Source organism: Hydra viridissima, unplaced genomic scaffold, assembly GCF_058129835.1.
Source record: "Hydra viridissima isolate aposymbiotic clone 2 unplaced genomic scaffold, HvirCarnegie_v1 scaffold_11, whole genome shotgun sequence".
NCBI classification, from domain to species: Eukaryota; Metazoa; Cnidaria; class Hydrozoa; order Anthoathecata; family Hydridae; genus Hydra; species Hydra viridissima.
The window spans coordinates 5,041,372-5,058,939 of record NW_028324310.1 but is presented as its reverse complement, the minus strand read 5'-3'; the positions used below and the strand labels follow the sequence as shown (position 1 = coordinate 5,058,939).

Genomic DNA, 17,568 nt, shown 5'->3' with positions numbered 1-17,568 from the left:
TAATCTAGTTTTTCTCTCAAAACTCTGTTTAATTATTACCTTTCATATTTCTGTAAAAAGCCTTATAAAATGTGGATTGTTCACCGCTAAGAGCTTTGATCGCCGCCATCTTGGGAGGCCAAGTTTGGCTTCAACTTTTTTTTGAAAAAGACAATAAAATACGCTATCCAGTTATATTTTCATCAGTGATCAGTGAATTCATTGGTGAAATTAAAAAAAAAAAAAAAAAAGTACACGTTGAAAATCTTTCAGCAGATTCGGCACGTCAAAAAGTATTTTCAGCCAGCCCAATGTTACTTGCAAAGATCAGCTAAGCAGTTGCTTATCTTGCAGCATCTTCGCTTAGATTTAGCGAAAGACTTAGAAAAGACTTAGCGAATATGTTGCAAGACGCATTAGATCTCATGTATTGGTTCCTTCCTGGCTTTTTATTGCATAATTACGTAGATTTTACATTTTCAGAACTTCTACAAAAGCTGCATCCTCAATTTTGTTTTGAATTCGATCAGATATTCAACCGTTATTACTAGAACCAGGGAACTTTACTTCTGTTGCTTGAAAAGTAAGTCAATTATAAATTTCTGTTTCCCTTTTTCACTCATGAAGAACTAAAGAGCCATGATGGATTTTATCCTCGCAGATTTAAAAAAAAATTTCTTAAAGGCTGATTTCCACTTACAGAAATCTTTCCAGAAAAATTATGCGAAAGACGTGACATTGCATTTGTGCACATATGCGTAACATGTAACATCTAAACTGTTTTACCACAATAAATAACTTGCTAATAAAAAACTGGTAAAACGAGTTTATTGTTTTCAGTTGTCTAATTTTATATTTTTTACAAAAAGTTAAAAAACGTAAAAAGGTAGCGTAAATATAAAACATCGGAGTCGGTGCGGACTCATTAAAAACACATGATTACCAAACCTAATGCGTCAGCATCTTCTAAAAATTTTTACAGTCTTTAGAATTGCTTTAAAAAAATGAAAAACCATCAGACTATAGTTAAACTGATTTCAACGTCGAAATACTATAGCCAAATTGAGTTACTTCACAAATTACCAGCCTGGGCACCTTCCAGCTCATCCAGCTATTGGAAATTATTTACTTTGCAATAAATCAAAGTATCTCTTAAAGTTGTATTAAAACTTTAAGATAATCGTTCCCAACTTTCGCAAACCCATTTGAGCGACATTTAAAAAAGACTTTCATACTAACCATTCCTTATAAACACTGTTTGAACCTATGCTATTACTACGCTTCAGTGTGGGAGGTGAAGGCTCTTCCACCATGTTATCCATGGCACTATGAGAACGTTCATAAGGAGGAAGTATGGTAATGTTAGTTCTATTACTTGAGTCACTGCATGAGCTGCGACTGCTCTTAAATTCGTTAAGTAATTGTTTACAACGTTCATTTTTCTCTCGGTCAGAATAAATGTTTTTAGGAGCTGAATATCCGTTTGACATTAAACCAGTATCAGAACTATATCCACTTTTCATATTAACTAAAGTTCTTGAAATAGGAGGGCTAAAAATGCTTTTCGAATTTAAGTCACTATCGATGGAATCGTCTAAACCTAACTGACGTTCCATTTGTAAAAGTTGATCGTACATTTCTTCGCTATCTGTAATATCATTTTTTTCAGATAACCTTTCAATAACTTGTATCGCTTCGCTATACGAAGGCGGCATTGCTGGCCTATCATCAATATGCCTTTCATCATCAGACAGTATGTCCATGTAAGGCCTATTATAACCATATTTGTGTCTTTGAGAAGGAGGTTGATAAATAACTCTTCCGTTATAGTCAAATGCCATACTTCTGGCTGAAACATCACTAGCATAACCGACGTCTGGTGTCGAAACTTTGCTTGAACCCATGTTTCTGGATTTGAAAGGCAAGAGTACTTTATCTACAGATTCAGAGTCTGATGTTGAGTTACTTCCATCGCCAAAACCTGAAGACTTTACGCCACTTCTAGTACTTTTTTTTATCGAATGAAACTTTTGGTTTTCAGACACGTCGGATAAATTATCGAAATGGTTTATATTTTCATTTGAAACTTTTCTATGGTTCGTATCGTTTCGAGAAGTTGTTTCTGAGTCACCGCGGCAAAACTGATCATAGGAATCCTTAAAGTTCGACCGCTTCAAGGAATGAAACCGTTCTTGATTTAACTCAGTCAACTTATCTTTATCAACGTCACTAGTTTCATATTCCTCATCTTCCAAAGGATCAATAGTAGAGTCATCCAAATCTGAAGTTATCAGAATTGATGGCATGGAATTGCTTTTGTATAGAGTTTTTTTCTTATCGCGTTTTGGAACTTGGTCACGGCGGTCTAGCGTGACATAGCTTTTACTACACGTGCACAAACGTTTTTCATCGTGATTAGGTTCAAGTAGAGCGTGAGTAACATCGCTATTCTTCTCATTGCGAATGCCATTGTGATTTTCGTTTGTACGCTCCAAATTAAGAGCTGGGCAAGTTAATAAATGAAAATGTCTCGGTGAGCTAGGATCGCGCTTTAAAAGACTAGTTTCGTCAGGCAAATCCATTTCGAGATCGATTGTTCCACTAAGAGGAAACAAAACAAGTTACTTTTTACTAAATTTTTCTTAATGTTTATTTTACTACTTTTATTGTTTCAAAACTATTTGCAATCTTTAATTTTGATACGAAAAACAGGTCCTTAAGTAAAACATGCTAATGTGAAGTTTTAGCTTTTATAAGCACACGATATAGTTATAAGCCTAAATAGCTAAAAATATGCCTCGATCGTTGGTCAAAATCTCAATTGGTCCAATGAAAATTCTTTCTGAAAAAAACTTTAATTATACAAAGTTTTAAATGTCACTAAAAACTAAGAATAAAGTAAGAATAATTTTAGTGACAGGATTTAAAAGAACAGTTCTATTAAAACTACAGAGCATAATTTTATTACTATAGATTAATTTCTAACTTACTTTTCGGCCCTAAACTCCTGAAGGGACGATTTATTCTGCGCCTTGTTTACTAAAGCAAAAAAGATTTATTTTATAAAATACAACAAATGCATCACGTATTTCATCGGAATTCCATTATTTTTATAAAATACAACAAATGCATCACGTATTTCATCGGAATTCCATTATTTTTATTTGTATATATAAAGAATTTATTGTTCAACAAAACACCTTGATGTTTTACTTTTCTTCTTCGATAAAGATGCAGCAAGCCTATCAAAAGGATGATTATAAATATTCCAAATATAATGCCAAGTATAATTGGTATCACACTATTCTCATCATCGGTGGTGTGGGAAGATCTGTCACTGAGAGTATTTTTCCCAGGAACTCCTAAAAAAAGTTTAATTCTTTTAACCCATAACTTAAAAACTTGACGTAACGAAAGCAACTTTTACATACCTCCAAGAATGGCAATATTTTTAGGAACAACAGGTTCACTACGCTTTCCATCTTTTGAAACAGCAATCAATTGAAAGTCAACTGGATGAATAATATCTGGGGGGAAATCATTTTCCCTCAACGTCACTATAGATTCATCGTTTAGAGATGACCGTCTTTTTCTTGACCGTGGTTTTATTTCCACCCAAATATCTGTTGAATTCAATTTGCGATATTCTATCAAAACGTGACTAAAAGCTGGACGACCAGGTACAATTACACTTCTCCATTTAAGAACGTAACCCATCACCGAAACGTTTACATAAAACTCAAAAGGAGCGAGTGGAAACTCTATATCCAAACGACAAAGCAATTATGTAATATATATTAGAGAAAATATTAGAGAAAAGTAAACACTTTATAATTATTATCTTAAAAAGAGTTTCCTTACAATGATTATCTTTCAATAAATTATCTTACAATGATTATCTTTCAATAAATTATCTTAAGAAAATAATTAAAAAAGAAAAACAACACAAAAACCTGATATGAAATCAACTGGTTGTCCTTTGTAAGTCGTGAAAGATGGTGCTTTCAAGACTTTAACTACTGTTCCAAAATCACTAAAACCAATTTGATTAAAGGCCCGCATTGTAAAAAAATAAGACTTTTCAGACTCTTCAGCAGGTCCGGGTAGCAGTATATCATAACTAGTACCGTTCTGCTCTGATTCTTGAATGACCCACTGGTAATCGCTATCGGTTGTGTAACGATACCAGAATTGATAATTTAGCGGTGAACCACCATGATACGGAGGCGTCCACTCAATGTGAGCTATATTTTTGGTTGTTGTGACTTTTATGTCGATCGGAACCCCTGGTTTACCTTAAATATTGATGCAAACTTTGTTGAAAGGAAAACAAGAAACGTTGTTACAAGAAATGTTAGAAAAATAAGAAACGAAGCTTGATTTTGTTAAATAAAATTTTTGTTAAAATAAACCGACTGCTTAACGTTTTGAGATACCAGATCGGTAAAAAGTTAAACTCACTAATCACGGTAAGTTCTGAAATTCTTGTAAGGCGACCAGCCCGCGATTCTGCTGTACATTTGTAATAAGCTGCATCGGAACTACGCACATTCAATATATTCATAATTCCGTTTGAATAGAATCTGAAGCGATTCGGGTCTAAAACTTTATCACCGAATAAAAGTGCCCAACTAATGTTTGGTTTAGGAATTCCCGACACAGTACAGTCCAGAGTTGCGTTTTCACCTTCACGTACAAGGGTTTTGTTTTCGGGATGAGTAATAAACGTGGGTGGAACTAAACAAAAATAAACTAATATATCAAGAACCCATTTAAGATTTAAGAAAATAACAATTGCACACAAGCTACAAATGCGTACCCAAAACAAATAGATCTGTATATCCAAATTTTCCTTCGCCAATATCATTGTACGGTGCGCATGTGTATCTCCGAAAATCATCCAAAGTAACATTACGCACGATTAATGATCCATTATGTGCAATCAGAAGCTTTTCATTATTTTTAATTTCTTTCCCATTGATGTCCAACCATCGAAAATTTACGCCAGGATTACCGCTTGCAGAACAAGGTAATACGGCATTTTCTCCTTCGTAAACTTCGACAACCGATTTAATGCTAATAATGTGCGGTGCAACTGCACAAAACCGTAAGAAAATAAGTTAAACAAATTCAAAAAATGAGAACTTTAAGAATTATATTAGTTTTTAATCCGGAATTAACAAAGTAAGTTCAACGTGTGTGTAATAGAGCGTACACTTAAGCGCAAACAAGTAAAAGCAGAAATCATTCGAAACAAACTTACACTTCACGTTGAGGTACATGTTAACAGAGCGCGTAACTTCTGCTTCATCTATCATTCGCTGACTTGCACATGTGTACAATCCGTTATCATCTTGTTCCACAGGGTTTATTATTAAAAAACCTTGATCATTTGTACTAAAACGTTTCATGTTGGATAAATCGATGCGATTTTTTGACCAGCTTACTTTATCTCCAGGGTTTAGAGGACTCTTACCGCACTCAATTTCAACAGAGCTTCCTTCGACTGCACTTTTGTAGTTCTCTGGTTTGATTGAACCAACAGCTAGCAAAAGCACAAGGGAAAATAGGTTTTTATGCCCCATTAAAAAGACCAACGAAAAGATAAAGTTCTTCGTTTATCTAATTTGTTAATCTGTTTAATAAAATATATGCTATAATAAAATACAATTAAAAATTTTCTCAGTTATTGTTTGTAGTTTCATCGTGGAGTTTCAATGGGCTCGCTTTGTTAAAACTGCGCCAGAGAAAATTGTTTACAGTTCCTACAGAGAAATTGAGCGTTGTACGTCGCCGTAACATCCGGCTCCGTAAAATATTCATAGATTTCGGTATGGGAAAAATATTCCGTAAAATATTCATAGATTTCATTTTTTATCAATTTTTAAAGAAAATTGATTGACTTCTAATATTTGGTACGATAATTTGCTCCTGGAAGGGAAGCCTGTCACTAATTTTAGACAACGCTATGGGAACGATGACGTAACAAAGAAAAGCGTCGAGTTTTTCTGTTTGTTTATTAAAATGGTTTCATCTAAGAGATAAATTCAAAGAGATTAGTCGTAAAGATAAAATTTATTCTGATAAAATCAAATAATTTTCTATGAGTAGGACCATTTAATAAAGCTTTGGAAGTTAATCTGGGATATTCCTGATCTATTGTTATGATCTTAAGGTTTAAATAAAATATCATATTACTTCAAAAAACAAAAAAACTCGACAATTTGAATTATAGAAGAAAATTTTAATATGAAAGTTTTAATCATACTATCAATTAATATATTTTATTTAAAGCGCAATTTTTATAAACATGACATTTTTGCTCGAAAATAAAACTTCAGATCCGAAAATTTTTTTTTTGCAAGTTGCAGTAGTTTAACTATGAAACTTAATTTTTAGCAGAATTTTTTTAAAAAGTGTGATCAACAAAGACTGTCGTTAATTTCTTCAAGTCAAGATGTCAGTCAAGTAATCTTCTAAAAATCTAGATTCACGATAAATGATTTTCAAATTATCTTTGTTTATTACAAGCCTTAATTATGATATCCAGAAAAAGAATTTTCAAAATGGAATAAAATTTAATCATAAACTTTTATCTCGATAGTAAATTAAAAAAAAAAAAAAATACCTGGTATCAGAGAAAACAAGATAAAAACCCAGAAAAAAACCAAGAAAGATTTTTTAATGCCAAGCAAAAAATGGTTAGTAGACATTACTCTTAAATTTGAACGTTTGAAGAAAACTGGTTTTGTTGAAGATAAAAATTTCATTGAAAGTAAATTTCTCAGGAGGTTTTTTTAGCTAATCTTATTTTAATCCTTTTTTTTGTCTTCATTATTCAAGTATTGTAATGCAGCCTTACTGTTTCAAAGGAGGTTGTCAAGGCGGTGCGATTTCCTCTTTTTTTATTATCCGTGCGAATTTAGTATCTCGATATTTACGAGTGTTGGATCGAAAAAGGAAATGCTAATAATTCTTAATTTAAGGATTTAAAGAAATGTCGCGTTAAAAACTCCTTTTATAATTTTACAGCTCGTAAATCAAACGGATTTCGTTAAAAGATTTAAATTTTTATGCTGAAGTTATGAGACAAACTTCATTTCATTTAAACAAAATGTAAGCAATATTTGAAAATCACTTTTTAAGTAAAGTTTAAAAAATAGAAAAATACTTTTTAAAACTTTGAACCTTGACTTCGGTTGTTGAAGGTTTAAGGTTATAAATCCATTTACATTTTCCTATACACACATATACACATATAGACAATATAAGTTTTAATGCTAAAGAATTTACAAACATTTGTTGCAAAAAAAACTTTCACTAAAAAATTTCCAACTGTCAAAAGCGAAAAAACGTTTCTAACTATCAAAAGCTAAAAGTTCTTAAATAATTTGATACAGAAAAACAATATTCATAGGCGCCCCCCAGGTGTATTCATTTACAATTCTTAAATGGATGTTAATAAAAAATTACTATTGATTTTTCACAATTGATTTTTCAAATTTCTTCGATACCTTATAAATAAATAAAGCTATCAACACTAAAAAAGAAAAGAGCAGAAATTGCATCTTTTCGACAAAGAATAAACACTCAAGAAGAAAAGGAAACGCTTCATTTTACTGTGCCGACTGCTTAAAAAATGATAAACGTGATCAAAAACTCTTCAAAAAGAAACGCTAGAGATGTTTCATGCCGCTCTGCGAACGATTGCGAAAATTTTATAGTTTTTGATACTAAATTATCTACAGTATAACAAGGAATGTATGTGATGAAATATTGCATGCAACAAAGCATTGTTAGAGGATGACATTTTTAAATATTGCCGAATGGCCTCGGAAAGGAATGGGAATGTTTAATTTTGCCATATTAGTGAATTCAATAAATATTGTAGCACGCACAAATAAATATTAGAGCACGCATTAATACTCAGCTTCTTTCTCTACCTATCTTAACAAACCCGTTTTGCCTTTTAATTACCTGGCTAAAACTTGTCTTTCTAGATATTTGGTTAAAACTTGAAAACCATTAGATAAACCAAAGCGTCAAATTTTTCATATAAAAACCTTGTGGATAATTAGGCACAAACCAAATCAGCCCCGCGCGCCTTTCTCCTCCTACTAACCCTTTCGATAGGGCTTGAGGACAATTTTCTCTTGCGTCATCAATGCGCATCAATTTCTCTCGCGTCATCAATACGCAAAGTAGAATTAACTTCGTTCTTGGTAATTATTTTAGAATTATGAATTCTGAACCGTTGGATGCGATATTCGCGCACATCAGACATTCTTTTTGTAATCCTTTATTTTAAACAGTTTTTTTTTTATAATGAACAAATGACTGTTGCTATTTTTTTAAATTACAAAAAAAAAAAAAAAAAAAAAAAAAAAAAAATTTTAAAGTGTTTCTACTTACAGATAACTTTTACAACAGTAGTAAATGTGAAACGACCTATTTCGTTCTCCAGCGTGACAGAATATTTTCCAGAATCATCCATATTCACCTTTTGGCAACTCAACCCGTCTCCTGTAATAGTGAAATGCTGCGGGAGACCATCCATATCATCTTTTTTCCAAGTGATTTTGGGATAAGGGTTTCCATTCACGTGACAGGGAATATAAAAACTGCTACCGTTTATTACCTCGATTAATTTTGTTTGAGAACCGCCGCAAGTGGGTCTTTCTAAAAAATCCAGATTTAATACAACTTTTTTAGTTACATATATTCTAAATAAGATTGAAAATTAATGTTCTTAAATTTAACCATTACCATAAGCATTTATAGAAACCATTTTGTTTATTAAACTCGTTTAATTTAAGCATCAACGATTGCTTTTTCCGTTACAGACGAATACTACTGAATAAAATGCAAATTTCTATATCAGTTTTTTAAAATTGAAACTTTAACTAAAACTTTCTGAAGTTTATTAAAGTAGAACTCTTTATGAGCTTAAAACAGTAAAGGTTTTTAGTTTAACAAGTTTACATTAATACATAATTTGTGAAAAAAAGAAGTTTTTGATAAAATAGAAAATCTGCGCAATATATCTGGAAGGGTTGAAACAAAAATAAAATAAGATAGCGAAGAATCGCAAAATTTTAAATGGAATTTTCCAACTTTGTATGTTTAAATATATAAACTATTTTGACTTCGATTTTTTCAAATGACTAATATTGGAGTTAATACTTCATTCGTGATTTTAACGGAAAAACGAAATACAATTCTTAGTTTAAGTAGTATCATCTGATAGCCCTTTGATTCATCTGATAGTCCTTTGATTCAATAGAAAGTAGGATACAGTGACGTTGATATCTTTTATTTAAAGGTTTATGCTTGGGAATAGGTTAATGCTTAGGTAAAAAACTTAACTTTTGGGTTTTTAATTTACTTTAGACAAATTTTTAATTGGAAAACGTTTGAGACCCAAAATTATACATTTAGATGTTAACAAAGTTCAATAAAAAAATAAATGTCCATATGATACCGTTCAGAATGTTAATGTTTGAATAATTATCGAGTAGTTTACTATATATATATATATATATATATAGTTTCCAAGGAAGAACATAGCTGCAACAAATGTTCAGCAGCTAACTACATTAGAAAAGTATGAAGTGCACAAACCTATTTTTACTTATCTCATTAAAGTTAAAGTGATATTATTTGGATTAAAATTTTTCATAATCCCTTCTTTTAAAGTTCACACATAAAGTACTGAGCGCGAAGTCTTGAGTGTGCTGATACACAAATGCTAGAATCAGCCTAAAACTAAACAGCCTAAAACCAAACAGCGTTACTACAACCAAATGCAAGCGATAGTTATGTTAGAGCTCAGCGCAGAGTGTTGCTACAATTGTTTAAAACCAATAAAGAGATAGTATTTAGAATTCTTCAATAAAGAGATTAAAATCTTTGAAAAAAAATTAAATATCCCTTCCCCCTCTCCAGAAAAATTCATGTGTTTTGAAATCATAAATATCACTTTATATCTAATTTCTGTTTATTCAAAAATATTATTTCCATTTAAATTTTAAATATTTATATAACTGCAATTAAATGGTAGAACGTATTATTACCCGACTATTTTACATGTTATTGTTAACATCTAAAGGTTAAAAATTGGCTATCAATACGTCCTTAATTTATTAAGAATCGCCCCCCACCGACTCTTATTTCTTTTTTTAAAAAAAAGAACGCACCTTTTTCAAAACCAAAAATAATAGTAATAATAAAAGCATCCTCACTTTATAAACTGCCCTCTGTTTGATTAGTTACCCTTCTGTTGAGAAGGTATCTCATGACGCAAAAAAATATCGAAACGGTTTTGTAAAGTTCCAAATTCTCCCATTATTTTAACGAACTTTTGAAGAACTGAGTTTAGTTTAAGCATACTGAAGAAGCATAATGAAGAGAGATTTTTTTTTTTTTTTGCTGTTAAAAAGAAGAGCGAGTTTTTTACAGAGGAAAAAAAAACCTTTTTTCCTCTGTTAAAAACTCGCTCAAATGAAAAAAATGTTTTTCATTTAAAGTTTGGTTAAAACTTTAAATGAAAAAAATGTTTTTCATTTAAAGTTTGGTTAAAACTTTAAATGAAAAATATTTTTTTCTTGTTTAGATAAATAAACATTTTTATAAAAAACTTACTGTTCAACTTTTTTATAAAAATGTTTATTTATTTAAACAAGAAAAAAATATTTACATAATAATTATAATATTTACGAATTTTCATGTTGTTGTCAGCTTAACATTTAAAAACTATGGCGCGAAAAAAAAAAAAAAGGAAACAGTATACAAACATAATGATGAGGTTCATCCCCCCTTTTAGAGGTGAATATTTCAACATAATGTATGTATGTATGTATGTATGTATGTATGTATGTATGTATGTATGTATGTATGTATGTATGTATGTATGTATGTATGTATGTATGTATGTATGTATGTATGTATGTATGTATGTATGTATGTATGCATGTATGCATGTATGCATGTATGCATGTATGCATGTATGTAGTTATGTATTTATGTATGTATGTATGTAGTTATGTATTTATGTATGTATTTATGTATGTATAATGCAAAGTCTTTGCACAAATAGAGGTTTACAACTTTCTTAGTTTTAAAACAAATAACGAAGTCTGTATTTGCTGAGAATTGCTTTGTTAAAAGATCTTTTTTCTAAAAGAGACGTTTCCTCAGAAACGGAAATTTTAAAAAAAATTAAATTTTAATGAAAATTCTCTTAATTATACAAATAAAAAAATAAAGTTAAAAAATCATTAGAGGCATTTTAACTGAAAATAAAGTTAAAAAATCATTAAAGGCATTTTAACTGAAAATAGTTAATTTTGATTCACTAAGATTTAGTCGATTAACGGCGAAATTTAAAAACGTTTTTTTCTTTCGAAAAATCTGCTGTTATTTTTTTTCCAATTAAATTCGCTGCAATTTAAAATGGTTTTAGGCCTTGTAAATCGTTGTTGTAGTCACTTAATCCAACATTATTATCGGGTGTGACAAATATCGTTGTTTGATGCAATTCATAATCATTCTCTAAGACCCAACTTATAAAACTGATTTACAATAAATAGAAACATGCATAACAACTTACACTCCATTTTTTGAAATTCTTTCCGTATGATTGCTATATAGCTTTTTTTGGTTTGTTTACTAAACGAAACAGCAGGCTTTTACTTACTTACTTTTAACTTATAAGAATTATTTGTCAAAAGAAAGTTTGCCTGGGCGTGTATTAAAAAGCTATCATACAATGACTTCATGATAACTTTAAGATAATTTTTTTTTAAAACTTATATATAAGTGCATTAAGAATTATATTTGGAGTATACTTAGTGGGAACGAAACGTCCTTGATATGTCCCCGGATTTCCTGTACCCGTTGGGTAATCTTCAGGACCAGATTCATATTTTCTGTCTGACCAATTACCTTAATTTAACAATAGGTTCTTTCTTAGAATACTTTTTTGCAACATCGCTTCTTTACGGGCAAGTAAAAAAGAGTTAAACTCACTTTAATAAGCGATTCATTACGTACGAAAAAAAAAAACCCTACCAAACGCTTTCGTGACGGAAACAACGATAGCATACATTATGCACCATCTAATGATATCCCACATGTTTCTTTACGTGACCAATCCACCAAAGTTGTTTTTTCAGATAATAAATATTTCACAGCGTGAATTCATTAATAATCCTTTAATAATATTGCTAAATTTCTGAAATATTCTAAAGTTCCTTCGCTTTAAAATATTTATGGTTATATATTTTTCTAAAAATTTGTTATAGTTTGTTATGCTTCTCAAAAAATATATTCCTTTATTATATTTATTTTTGTTAATTATCCTTTTGGTGAAAACAAATGTATAGATATACAAATAATATTTAAAACACAAAGTTCTCTAAAATTATAAATTGCTATAATACTGTATAAAACTTTCGAAGAATTTAATTTTTGAATTTTTAATTAGAAAATCTCTGAAAAACCTCAAAATCAATGTCGATAACGCGATTGGTAATTCTTCTATTTGATTCTTTCGCACTCATTTCGACCGCAATATCAACAATACGCAAGTTATTTTTAAAATGTAAACTCTGAGCATTCAGAAGTTCTCCTTCTCAAGATTAAAAACATACCCGGTTTTTTAGTAATAATAAAAAAAAAAGATCACGGAGATGGTGATAAGCGATTGGTTTGAACATTAACGACTGTTGGTGAAGATAACGAACATGGGCGAATGGAGTCAAGAAAAAGATTTTTAATGCCTAATTTCATTTAAACTCTGAGTTGGAGACTCTCCTCTCCCCCACGAATATAATGTTTAATGTTGTTTTTAATTTTCTTTTCCAGCTTTTTGCGGTTTATAAAAATTGTTTGCTTAGTTCAATGATATATTAAAAATAACTAGATGTCTAACTTCCGCGTATTTTTTGAAGCAAAAATCGGCCATTATGGGGGGCAAATTTAACAAATCAAAAGCTTCGTATTTGTTTTGTTTTGATAAATAGCGTAAAGATTTTGCCCTCCATAATGGCCGATTTTTGCTTCACTTTTTCTTATACCGATTTACGGCAGTTAGACATCTAGTTATTCTTAATATATCATTGGCTTAGACGCGAATAAAACAGTCTAACTACATGTTCCTTGAGGTACGACTTTTTGCTGTTCATGAATTTCATCGTGACGAAATCACCGATTTGAGCTTATTTTTCACATTTATGTTGTAAAAATAAAAAAACCGTAATGTGCATATTGTTATTCTATATTCATATAGAATAACAATATTCATATAGAATAACAATATGCACATTACGGTTTTTTTATTTTTATAACATAAATGTGGAAAATAAGCCCAAATCGGTGATTCCGTCACGATGGAGTTCACCTTTTAGGAAAGCAGATTTTTTAAGAAAATATAATTAAATCAGACGATTGCGTCATTAAATAAATTCTTTCGAAAGGACTTAAAGAGTGGTTTTGAAACTGTAAATTCTTAATTTAATAAAAATTTTTAAAAAAAGGAATTTAAAAGGAAAAGGAATAGTTTGGTTTATCAGATGCTACCATTCTTTGATCATTACAGTTTTCAAGGATCAAAATTTCCAGCATATATCAAAATCAAAATATCGAGCGTTCATCAAGCAAGTTTGGATTTTTGTTAACTTGACAAACGTAATTCACTGGAATCGTTTGTTGTTGTTGTTGTTGTTGTTGTTATTGTTGTTGTTGTTGTTGTTGTTGTTGTTGTTGTTGTTGTTTGTTGTTTTTTTTTAAAAAAAAAAAAAAATTTCTACCTATCTAAATTTTTCGAACTGAGTTTTACTAAACTAAATATTTTACAACGACGTTTTCTAAAACGTTCATTAAACGCGGTTATTAAACGGTTGCAGTTGCAGTTTGACACTTTCCTAATCTATGGCGACAATATATTAGGAAGGGTATGTTCTCATTTTGTACCTCTAGCAAAAGTTATTTATTCTTTTATAAAAACAAATCAATAATAGTAAGAACAAACCAATAAATAAAGTAAAATCTTACCTAACAAATTAGTGAATCTTACCTTCCAATATAAGTTTGATAGGTTTTCCTTTTACACTTGACTGATTATGAATAGTTTCACAATGATAAATCGCTTCATCGACGGCTTTGGAGTTTTGTATCAGCAAAGAATTCCCATTTATATCAAAACGTTCTTTAAGATAAGATGCTATCTAAAGGAAAATCAATTGCAGCTTTGTATACAGAATGTCAGACGCTAAAGTGCTGGATAAAGAAGCGAATAAAGTAGAAATCTTAAAAAGCAGTATAAACATGTTATAATTATCCTACCTCCGTGCTTATCCCATCTTTTTTAGCAATAAGCTCAGTGCTATTACGATACCACTCAATAGTGGTGAATGAATCAGGTGAAAGTGCGCAATCAAGAGTAATGGTTCCGCCAATTTCAGCTTGATACTCTAAGTAGGGGACTTCCTTGCTTAAAACTATAATTAAATTATTGAGCTAAAAATATATTCAATTGAATTTTTCTTCAAAATTTGTTTTTGATTGATTGATTTATTTATTTTTTTCTCTCTCGGTTTTTAATGCGCGAAATTTTTGAAACGAATGTTTAGAGTGGTAGTGAGACAGCGACACTTATCGTTTTCATCATCGCAATAAAAATATCTTCATTATCGCAATAAAAATTTTTTCGCAATAAGATTAAATGAGAAACTCACCATAAACAAAAAGTAGTTTTATCAATGCCAAACTTCTTGTAGCAATTTCGTGCATTTTAATGGGTTATTTTAAAAATTGCATCAGGCGTTTTGATTTGTTACAAATTCTCTCCATCGGTCGCCTGTCGAAAAAATGCAGAGAAAAAAAACTCAACAAATATTTTACTCAATAAAGTACATAACTATTTTTTATGAAGCTTTAAAAAATCTCAACATAAAATCCATAATCTCAATCTCTTTACATCCTAAAGCCGAAGTTTACTTTTGTGAATATGACGCTAAATTAACTTCAGTAAAAAAGATCTTTGTACGAAGTAGCATAATTAATGTTAACTCCACCAGACCCCCCCCCCCCCCTCTATCGAAATGAAATTTTAAATTTAACGGAAACTGCCCTTTGATTTCTATTTAAAAGGTATTTTTGAGTTTTTCTATTTTTCTATCTATTATATTTTTTGTTTTCCTGAGCAAGTCTTCTCACAAATTCTTTGAAGTTGTTGATAAATAAATCTTAAGGTAAATAAATCAGTATATGCAATAGTAAACAAAGTTCGTTTTAAATAAAAACGGATCCTTGCCATTCACTTGCAACAAAGATTTATTATAGCATGCTAATGCCAAACAAACAAAGTGATGCGATTCCGCATTCCGCCTAAAAGTGAGGATAGCAAGTATGAAAATCATCAATTTTAACTTCAGTAAAATTTTAGTGGTAAATTACAGCAATTTTTTTAAAAAAGTAGTCAAAGCTACATTAAAAGCTATGAATAAACAAATTTGAAATATCTTCAAAGTTATTGTTATGTATTGGCTCCAAAAATTAGAAGAAGATCGATAAATAGGCAACAATAACTAAATCAACTAAAATGTAATACAAATCCTACTCCTTTGTATCAACTTTCCCAACTGAAATTTATCTTTAATAATTCGCTCCTCAGACTTGCGCTATGAATATTGGTTTTTCAAAAAGTGACAATCTTATGTTTGCAAAACAGATATTAAAATACCGTACGTAATTGGTGGTCAATAAGTAAACAAAACTTTTATCGTTGTAAATTGCAACAAAACACTCGAGAGAAAAACTATTTTAGGTATAAAAATAATAGTTTTTAGCCATTTGGCCGAAAGAGTTCTTATACTTATTTAAAAATCATGCAAAATTTCGCGCAAATTTTTTCCCGCAAAAAACTCTTTCTAATTAAAAAATCTCATTTTTAGTTAAATTTTCATAAACAAATGTTTATAAAATTATAATTTATTATTTGTGATCATAGTCTTCCTTCACCCCCTCTCTAGGGGCGTCTTTATTAGGTAGAGTAGCAACAGCCAGTAGCAACAGCCAATACTGGAAGATGAACTATTGTTGTTAAACCATTGAGACTCCAGTAGAGATCCGTTTTTTGTAAGATTGTCATTTTTAAATTTTGAGCTTCGAAAACTTTTTTTTTGATTAAGATTTTTGATGATTTTATCGTCATCAGTTTATCATCAGTTTTTAAAGAAAAACAATTTATATAACCTTTTAAATCATCTATATCAAAAATAACTTACTTTATTTAAATTTAATTATTTGATTAGGATTTTCCAATTAAGGGTTACATGTGGATTTATGCATATTGTATTTCAAATATATTATTAATCCACATATGGATTTGTAATATGACCCGTTTTAAGCCCAATTTTTAGTTTTTAAAATTTCAGTGTTAAAGCACTGGATTTAGTTCTAACTTAAATCCGTTGCTTTAACACTGAAATTTTAAAAACTAAAAATTGGTAACAAGTTTAACAAAAAACATTAAATAACAAAAATAAGTTTTACATATTAAAAATTTTAACTTTAAATAAGTTTACATATTAAAAATTTTAACTTTAAATAAGTTTACATATTAAAAAGGGGGAAAAAAGAATACTTATCACAAATCTCCACTTCTTGTTTTATGAATCAATTTTTCAAATGACCGGCTGTATAATATTTAAGCAAATATTATTTAAGTAATGATATTTATTCTGACTCAAATATCTCTTGATAGTTTTCAAATATCTTTTGATATTTGAGTCAGAATAAAAGTTACTACTTAAATATTACACATAAAGTATAGTAATAAATATCATAACTTTGCTACAGATTAATTACTGCAGAATGAAGCACGATGAAAATGAATTCAAAACTTATGTAGCACAATAAAAAAATTCATTGATTTTTTATGTGTAAAGTAATCAAGCTCACCTGTAGTATCGTGTAAAGTAATCAAGCTCAGCTCCACGTTAAAGACTTTTTGAAAAGTTTTTATTACTAGCAACACAAAATAAAGTACTTCAATCAATATTCATAAAATATAAGTTCGTTTTTGCAATTTGTTACCAACTATTTCAAGAGATTGCCATAGAATTTAAAAGAGCATTGTTACTATTATTTTTTTAAGACTTCTATGCGTATTATGCTGTAAGTAAAAATTTATGCTGTAAGTAAAAATTTAAGACTTTTTGAATAAATTCAAACAAAACCATCTATAAATAACGGAATTTGTCTCCTCTTAATTGAGACAAATTGATAAAATATGTATTATTTTAAAACGTAGGGCAACCTTCTCTCTCCGTCAGAACTCATTGAAGAAACGGTAACTTATTGCTTATTTAAATAACTTTGATTCTTCGAATGGAAATCAAAAAAATTTTGAATAAAAAAAAAAAAAAAAAAAAAAAAAACTTGTGTAAACGTTTATTTCTTAATCGCAATCAACATTAAAGTTTCTTCAAAAAAAAATCCTTATTAACTTAATGTTCTCCAGTAGTTCACTAAATGGTTGTGTTTCAATGTTTTTTTGTATATTTTTTTGCTTTTAAATGATATTTC

At 29.9% G+C, this 17,568-nt stretch overlaps 1 protein-coding gene across 9 annotated transcripts; it reads right to left on the bottom strand.

Moving 5' to 3' along the window:
- Positions 1 to 805: 805 nt before the first annotated feature.
- On the bottom strand, positions 806 to 17,186 carry LOC145191762 (uncharacterized). Of its 9 annotated transcripts, none has more exons than XM_090066036.1 (14): positions 16,942 to 17,178; positions 16,625 to 16,676; positions 14,715 to 14,836; positions 14,323 to 14,477; positions 14,054 to 14,204; positions 8,392 to 8,658; positions 5,243 to 5,524; positions 4,799 to 5,074; positions 4,441 to 4,716; positions 3,933 to 4,274; positions 3,411 to 3,740; positions 3,180 to 3,341; positions 2,970 to 3,018; positions 806 to 2,580 (listed from the first exon to the last, which is right to left on the bottom strand). In XM_090066036.1, exons 3-14 carry the CDS (start codon positions 14,767 to 14,769, stop codon positions 1,209 to 1,211), a joined length of 3,717 nt encoding a protein of 1,238 aa, XP_089922162.1. In that variant the 5' UTR covers positions 14,770 to 14,836; positions 16,625 to 16,676; positions 16,942 to 17,178; the 3' UTR covers positions 806 to 1,208. The 9 variants fall into 9 exon arrangements, with proteins under 9 accessions (XP_089922162.1, XP_089922161.1, XP_089922160.1 ...); XM_090066035.1 differs by lacking the exons at positions 16,625 to 16,676; positions 16,942 to 17,178 and adding exons at positions 15,293 to 15,366; positions 15,599 to 15,675; XM_090066034.1 differs by lacking the exon at positions 16,625 to 16,676 and having other exon boundaries at positions 16,942 to 17,186.
- Positions 17,187 to 17,568: the final 382 nt, after the last annotated feature.